At 36.7% G+C, this 7,833-nt stretch overlaps 1 protein-coding gene across 2 annotated transcripts in view; it reads right to left on the bottom strand.

Moving 5' to 3' along the window:
- Nucleotides 1-214: 214 nt before the first annotated feature.
- The window catches only part of CUL4B (cullin 4B), a 32,385-nt gene continuing 24,766 nt past the window's right edge, over nt 215-7,833 (bottom strand). Inside the window, exons 19-21 of one of the 2 annotated variants that reach the window (XM_040265236.1) lie at nt 7,112-7,284; nt 4,633-4,785; nt 215-2,567 (exon numbers count right to left, since the gene is read on the bottom strand). In XM_040265236.1, coding sequence (XP_040121170.1) covers nt 2,472-2,567; nt 4,633-4,785; nt 7,112-7,284 — 422 coding nt within the window. In that variant the 3' untranslated portion in view covers nt 215-2,471. The remainder of the gene's footprint in view (nt 2,568-4,632; nt 4,786-7,111; nt 7,285-7,833) is intronic. The other variant, XM_040265237.1, reaches the window with a different exon arrangement.

The following is a 7,833-nucleotide window of genomic DNA, read 5'->3' as shown; positions in this document are numbered from 1 at the left end:
AGAATACTCACCTTGAGGATTCCTAGAAATCACCCATTACCATCCCTTCCCCTCTACACTCCTATAGCATTATCATCAAACCACCACAAAAATAAAGAGAAATTTAAAAAATAAAACTGACAACTATGAATTCATTAATCATTAGGAAGATTTTAAGTTCTGTGGTTTTATAATGTTCTTACAATATGTGAATTTTAAAGATCTGCTCCAGAAATTTTTTTTTAAATAAAAAGTTTTATTGGAGAAAAATAGAACCACCACGTACACAGGGAAAAGAGCACAAAAATTCAACTGATACAGAACTGAAAGTCACAACTACCCAATGTTGTTTGCGATTACTTTTCCATTTCTTAAATGGCTTCCCTCAATTTTTAAAATAGTCTTGCCAATTTTTTTCAGCTGAAATAGCATCAAATTTTCAAAACATTAAGAGCCTCAGCGAAGGGACCAGCTTTTAAGATAACAAAGGTGACACCAAGAGTCTTCTAATAGGACCAATTCTACCAAAAAATTCCTGAAGCACATAACTACTGAGTCTGGTAGAACAGTAGCTCAGAGACCATCAGGGAATTAGTTAGAACACTGACTTAGATGGTCCAGTATGCAGAGAGGGCAAACAAAAAAGCTGCATTTCCCTGTCAGATGAGTTCATGTAAGAAAACCAAGGAGGTGTTAAGAAAATACAGGCAATGGCTGCTCAAAATAATTAAGGCGGCATTCTAAATACCACATATTATTAGACAACAGTGTGTAAAGTGATGCAATTAGAAAACAGGCAGCTTAAAAAAAATATGGTCACAGGTCCTTGAGAACTCAATAAAACAATCAAGAGCAAACACAAGAGCTGAAAGTCTTCTCAGCTGAGGGTTAGGACCTAGGTATTCTTCCCAATAGCTTCAAATAGTCAAGGAAATAAACTGCTGCAAAAAGCATAATAGCAGTTCTGATTTTTCTAAACCAAAACAAAATTTCTGCTTCTCTTCCAAGATCAATTCCCTTCAAAACTTCAAGGAAAAACAAACAAGGAAGCAAAACAAAACCCCAAATACAAAACCAAAAAACCACTGATGGTAGAGAAGCTTTTACTCACATTATCAATTTGAAAAAACCAATACTTTTGCATTCCTCTGAAAAGCAGGTGTCCAGTGGCTATGAGAACTCTTTACCTTCAAGCAACTTTGCAAAGAATAAGATCAGCATAATACAGAATTTGAAATCCCAACGAGGGGGTGTGTGGGGAAAATGAGGAAGGATCTAGTTCTATCTAGGGCTTTAAGGGAAGTTAAAATAAGGATGACAGGAAAGACTAATATGCCAACAAAAAGGAGAGTTGCTGCTGCTGCTAAGTTGCTTCAGTCGTGTCTGACTCCTAGCGACCCCATGGACTGCAGCCTACCAGGCTCCTCCATCCATGGGATTTCCCAGGCAAGAGTACTGGAGTGGGTTGCCAGTGCCTTCTCCAAAGGAGAGTTGAGGTGCTTCCAAAAAAAACTTTGGTAAAGAAAATAGGAATGCTAAACCCCAGGAAGCCTGTAACAATCTACAATTGGTCCAAGTTAAAGACAAAACTGTCCAAACAATTTTGAAGTCTAAAGGAAGGTGAAAACTAGTTTGTGAATTTTTGCTCTTGTAAAAAGTTACAAAATGTGGGTTTGGTCTCTTTTGCAATGTTCGTATTATATTCATTTTTAATATGAAGAAATAGTTGGGTTTTTCTCTCCTACCATGTTCTTCTAGGACAATTGATCAGCAATTTTCTATTTCAGCTATTTTTATAAGTACCTGTTAATCAGCACAGTAACTCAGGGCTGAACCATATACACACATCTCATAAATGGGACATTTTAGGATGTGTGTATACAAGACAATATGTAAGCAACTGTCCCTCTACTTGAAAACTTGTTTCCAAATAAAAATTTTAAAAACATCCCTTTCAGTGTAACAGAACATTACTTAGTAAAATATCAAGAGCTATGACAACATATTCTTCTCTTCAAGGGAAATCACAAAACAGGTGAACAATCAAGTCCAGGGTGGTTTTTCTATTTGATAAATACATCCAGAACTCTGTACAGTAAATAAAGTTTGCATGCAGTTTAAGTATCTTTAAGTGACATTTTAAGCAAATAAACCTTTTGCTTCATAATTAAATGGTGTATAAGAACCCCCTCCTCCTTCTTTAATAGCCATAAGGACCTCTTCCCCAGTTCCAAATAGGAATCATGAAAACCGGGTACTTTCTTAAAGAGTTTTCTGCACATCATACTAAATAACATGCAAAGAGTTCAACAACATTCTTCTTAAAGGTAAGTATTACTTTAAATGGGCATGTTAACCACTGAAAAGTCACTCAACTATTCCCATTACACTGTTTCATTTGGTCATTGGTAGTATAAAAGAATTCAAACAACAACAGGTTAGTTTAGCCACTGGCTATTGTATATGACAGCAACTGCTTCAAGGCCAACATTTTATGCAATGTAATTGTACTGGTTTGGATTTTCTTTGTCTCTTTCCATGTAGTCTCGGTCAATTAGAGATTCTATTCTCTTCTTAAGATCAGCAGGCTGTAAGAGAAGGCAAATTTTCAGTGCATAGTTCATAACCCACTGGCGCAAGCCCCTTTACCAATACTCAATTTAAAAGAAAAAAAAAACAGCTTTCGCTCACTGAATTTATTTAATCTCCTTAATATTTTTTCTTTTTCAAATCTCCTTAATTTAATTTTATTTTTTTAAACTTAAATTTATTTATTTTAATTGGAGGCTAATTACTTTACAATATTGTATTGGTTTTGCTATACTTCAACATGAATCCGCCACGGTGTACACGTGTTCCCCATCCTGAACCCCCCTCCCGAGGAAAGCATGATGAAAATAAATCAGGTTAAAATGTTTTTCTACTATACATATACTGTCATATCTTGTCCTATTGTTATATAGTACATTCTCTATTTTAAAGAGGTCTGCTAAGAACCAGCTATTCTCTGCACAAATACAAAAGACCATCATAACTTCACACGAAGAACATGTTATAGTTTAAGGAAACAGAATGCTATTAGTTTTGCCAAGATAGTTTGAGAAGATAACCAGATCCTAAATTTGGAAAAAAGCTGGTTCTCAAAGTCAGGTTTTGTTGCTGTTGTTGTTGAGTAGCCAAGTTGTGTTCAACTCTTTGAGACCCCCATGGACTGTAGCACACCAAGCTCCTCTGTCCTCCACTATCTCCCAGAGTTTACTCAAATTCAAAGTCAGGTTGCATTTTTATAAATTACAGATATACTATGGAAATCACTATTTACAAGACTACTACAACAAATGGCTTGATAAGTGAAGTTATCATTTCATAATTCAGATCTCTGTATTTCAGGTTTAATGTAAGATTTAACTGTTACTTGCCCAAAATGATTTTTATTTTTAAATTCTCCTCGTTGAAAAATCATTAAGAAAGCTTATAGCTTGTTTTCAATTGCATTCTTAGCTGCTGGGCAACAAAAGTCCACTGGCTTTTGTATCTAGCCTTAAAGAGAATATAATCTTGCTTGCTAATAGCTTTTCAGATTGTGTAAAATGCCTACTTGATCAAGAAAGTTAGAGGGAAAGTAGTTTGATTGGGCAGTCAAAATTTCAGTGAAGTGAATTCCAAGGTTTGAAAATCAAAATGACTTGCTCTTAATTATGGCGAAAGACCAAAAATATCAGCATATTTATTATAGTGGTCCTAATAACTTCCTTAGCTAGCTAGTATCAGTGAGCTCTCTGGCTGGAGGTGAAATGATTGTTAAGGTATAGGATGAGGGTGAGAGTGTGGTCATGAGGAGACAGTATCGTCAGCTAACAAGCATTTATGCGTCAGGCCCAGTACTAAGTTTTTACAAGTATCATCTCATTTAAGCTTCACAATAATCCTATGAGGTAAGTACTATTATCATCTCCATTTTACAAAAGAGGAAAACAAGCTCAAAAGGTGAAACGGCCAAGAGTCTATCCAAAGTCTAACAAGTATTTATCATCACAAGTCTGGGAATCTTCTAAAACATGAGATACAGTCCAGTACGCCACCACATTGTCTAAGGTGCTTTATTACTGGGGATTTATACTGAAACACAGACATGTGATAACTAATTTTAGTTTGCCAGAACTATCACTAAAGTTTACAAAAAGATGCCTAATGATGACACTATAGAGTTTTATTAAATTGGAATATAATTGCCTGTATGGTTTTTAATGGCCCTTACACAAGCTAACTAAACAGAAGACTTAATTAAAATAACCAAATCTGTCAAATAGCAAGGTATTCTTAGAAGAAAAAAATTTTTTAAGTAACAAAGAAGCTAAAAAAAAATTAAAGTGAATAAACTTGAAAATTTCAAGTTTCAGGTGTAAGAGCTTTTATAAATTGTTTTCCCCTTTTGTCATAGCTGCCCACATATGCCAACAAAGGTTTTTTTTTTAAAAAAAAATCATATATATGAGCATGAGAAATGAAAACTTTTGTCCCTCTAAATGGTCTTGAGGTTTTAGTCAATGTTTGTAAGATTTGTATCTAAAAAATCTAATTTATATATATATATATAAAACAATATAATTTTTACATATAAGCAGCTCAGTAACAAAATACTGAAGTACCTACCTTGACTGGAAATTTCAACTGGTTGTACACTTCTGAAACAAGGAGATTGTGGCTAAGTGTCTTTCTCATCTTCATAATTCGAACAATTGCAGCATCAATTTGATATTGTCTATCTTGAAAAACTCTTTCTGTGGTACTAGCTTGTTCTTCAACCTAATAAAAAAAGTTTTACACTTAGAAACTGTACCTGAAGTGAAACCTGCTTACAAAAACTGTACGTTTTAGGGCCATGACACAATTAACGCTTTAAATATGCTGAATTATCAAAAGAAACCTCATAAATACAATGAAAAAAAATACCCTACAAACATAATTCCTGTTTGTCCTAGTGTCCTGTATCAATGAAGTAATGCCAATATCAGTTAATAGAAAAATACCATCTTGGTTTTTCTAGAGAGACAGCTGATGAAGAATGTATCATTTCCTTTTACTCTGTTCTCAAAATCTTAATGTGTCAAAGCAGTTGCTGACCAGATTTCTGTATAACATTAGCTTATCTGTAAAAGTAACTGACACTAACATCTGACTCAAACAAACTACGGTACTACCCAGCTAAGCTAATTAGAGTCAAACTTCTTTTTTTTTAAGGGTCAAACTTTAAAATTTTTATTTTGTAATACATAAATCAGAAATGTACAGTTTAAAAAGCCAGTTAACCAATTTTAATGTTACAGCTAGCATGTTCCTCTTTAGTACTTAAGAGTAGTTTGGGCTTTTTAATTTTTTGCCACACTGTGCAGTTTGTAGGATCTAAATTCCGTGAACAGGGATCGAATCTATGACCCTTGAAGTGGAAGCACAGAGTCTTAACCACTGGACTGTCAGGGAAGTCCCTAGTTTGGGCATTTTGTAGTCAGCTTCTTTCTGATACAGCATACATGTTTTAAAGTGACATGGTAATTTAAGGGAACATCACACCTTTGATGTGAATGTTAACAAGACAGGAACTTGTCTGCAACACTGACCTCTGTGCTATGCTAAATCACTTCAGTCATGTCTGACTCTTTGCGACCCTATGGACTACAGCCTACTAGGCTCCTCTGTCCATGGGATTCTCCAGGCAAGAACACTGGAGTGGGTTGCCATGCCCTCCTCCAGGGGAATCTTCCTGACTCAGGGATTAACCTGTGTCTCTCATGTCTCCTGTATTGGCAGGTGGGTTCTTTATCACTAGTGCCACCTGGGAAGCTTAACATGGACCTCTGAAAGTGAAAGTGAAGGTCGCTCAGTCATGTCCGACTCTTTGTGACCCCATGGACTATACAGTCCATGGAATTCGCCAGGTCAGAATACTAGAGTAGGTAGCCTTTCCCTTCTCCAGGGGATCTTCCCGACCCAGGGATCGGACCCAGGTCTCCCGCATTGCAGGTGGATTCTTTACCAGCTGAGCCACAAGGGAAACCCAAGAATACTGGAGTGGATAGCCTATCCCTTCTCCAGCAGATCTTCCCGACCCAGGAATTAAACCAGGGTATCCTGCATTGCAGGCAGATTCTTTACCAACTGAGCTATCAGGGAAGCCCACATTGACTTCTACCCCATATTAAAACTTTTTCTCAAGTACTACATTAAACCTTGTTGGGATTGAAACCAACTGGTTTCAGGAAATGCGGCAGTTGCTGGTTTCCTTAATAAAAGTCTCTTACAAACTCAAATGACAAAAACAAAATATTCACTGTTGATCAAAAAAGTACTAACTAAATCATTCCATTTTCACCAAGGAAGCTGGCAGAGAAAGAAAAAGAAAATATAATCTTTAGTGCTGGCGAGGGCACAGTGAGACAGGCACTCATGCTATTAGTGTAAATTAGTCCAGTCTTTCTGGAATACAAAATAGCATAATGTATTAAGACTCTTAAAATGTTCACACTCTTTAACCCAAAAGATCTACTTCCGTGATAAATTTATAAGGAAAGATCAGAAAGATTAAGATTTAGGTACAGAGATGTACCTTGCTGTTTTATTTATAATACTAACAAGTTATAAATTTAACTGCCCAACAATAGACATTGACTGAATAAATTATTAGAGCTGCATAAAAAAATATTGTGTGGCCATCTCCCATTTTACCAAGATGTTTAGTGGCATGGAAAAATAAAGACCTAAAATATACAAAAAGCAGTATATAAAACTATGTTGAGTATTAGGCCCAACTGTATACACCCTACCCCCTGCTGCTGCTGCTGCCAAGTTGCTTCAGTCGTGTCCGACTCTGTGACCCCATAGATGGCAGCCCATCAGGCTCTGCCATCCCTGGGACTCTCCAGGCAAGAATACTGGAGTGGGATGCCATTGCCTTCTCCCCTACCCCCTGCAAAACCCTGCAAAATCAAATACTGAAATACACTGAGCTAGATACAGGCCCAGATAATATTAATGCTGGTGGTGGTATTCTAGGCTAAAATCTTCTCTATAAATCTTTACTATGAACACATATAATTCCATACATAAGGATGAGGAGAATGCAAAAAAAAAGTACCGTTTCTTTCATCTGAATTTGATTGATCTTTATCCTGAAAAGTTTGTGCTTGAAATCATCATTACAAATGAACTTGTCACCATCTTCGATATCTTTACCCTTTGGATTTTTCGCCAGAACTCTGGCTTTGCCACAGGCCAATGACTGCAATGTTCTCCTTAACTCTCCATCCTCTGAAGAAGAAAGAGTGGTTTAGCTATCTGTTACTAGCACATCAACATGGACAGCTACATTCAACCTCAGTCTAGCTTCTACCCTACCCATCTATTACAATTGTTTCCCTTTTCCTGAAGGTTCATGAACAACATCCTCTTTATCCCATCCAATCGCTTTTTTCCTGGTCATCCTCTAAAGGCTTCAATTATCACTCCATGTGGATAACCATCACACCTTCAGAAATGACATCCCACTTTTCCCTAGTCCCACATTTAAAGGCTACCTCCACCTGGCTCTTTTACTCTCATCAATTTCAGTATGTCCAATATTTTAGTCATCATCTTCCCCATAAAACTGCATCTTCTTTCCAACTGTTAGTCATGAAGCCACCAACCTACTCTGGTGAGAAATCCTGGTATCATCTTTTAACTCTTTCCTCTCCTTCATCCTCCATGTATCTAGTAGTTGCTTCCTTAGAGAGGCCTTGTCTCTCTCCTCATTGGCCTCATTGTAGTCTAAGCTCTTTATCACTTTTCGCCTGAATTACCCCACGAGCTTCTGGCCTG

Source organism: Oryx dammah, unplaced genomic scaffold, assembly GCF_014754425.2.
Source record: "Oryx dammah isolate SB20612 unplaced genomic scaffold, SCBI_Odam_1.1 HiC_scaffold_23, whole genome shotgun sequence".
Classification (NCBI taxonomy): domain Eukaryota; kingdom Metazoa; phylum Chordata; class Mammalia; order Artiodactyla; family Bovidae; genus Oryx; species Oryx dammah.
The sequence above is the reverse complement of the archived record's forward strand: the minus strand, read 5'-3'. Positions and strand labels throughout refer to the sequence as shown.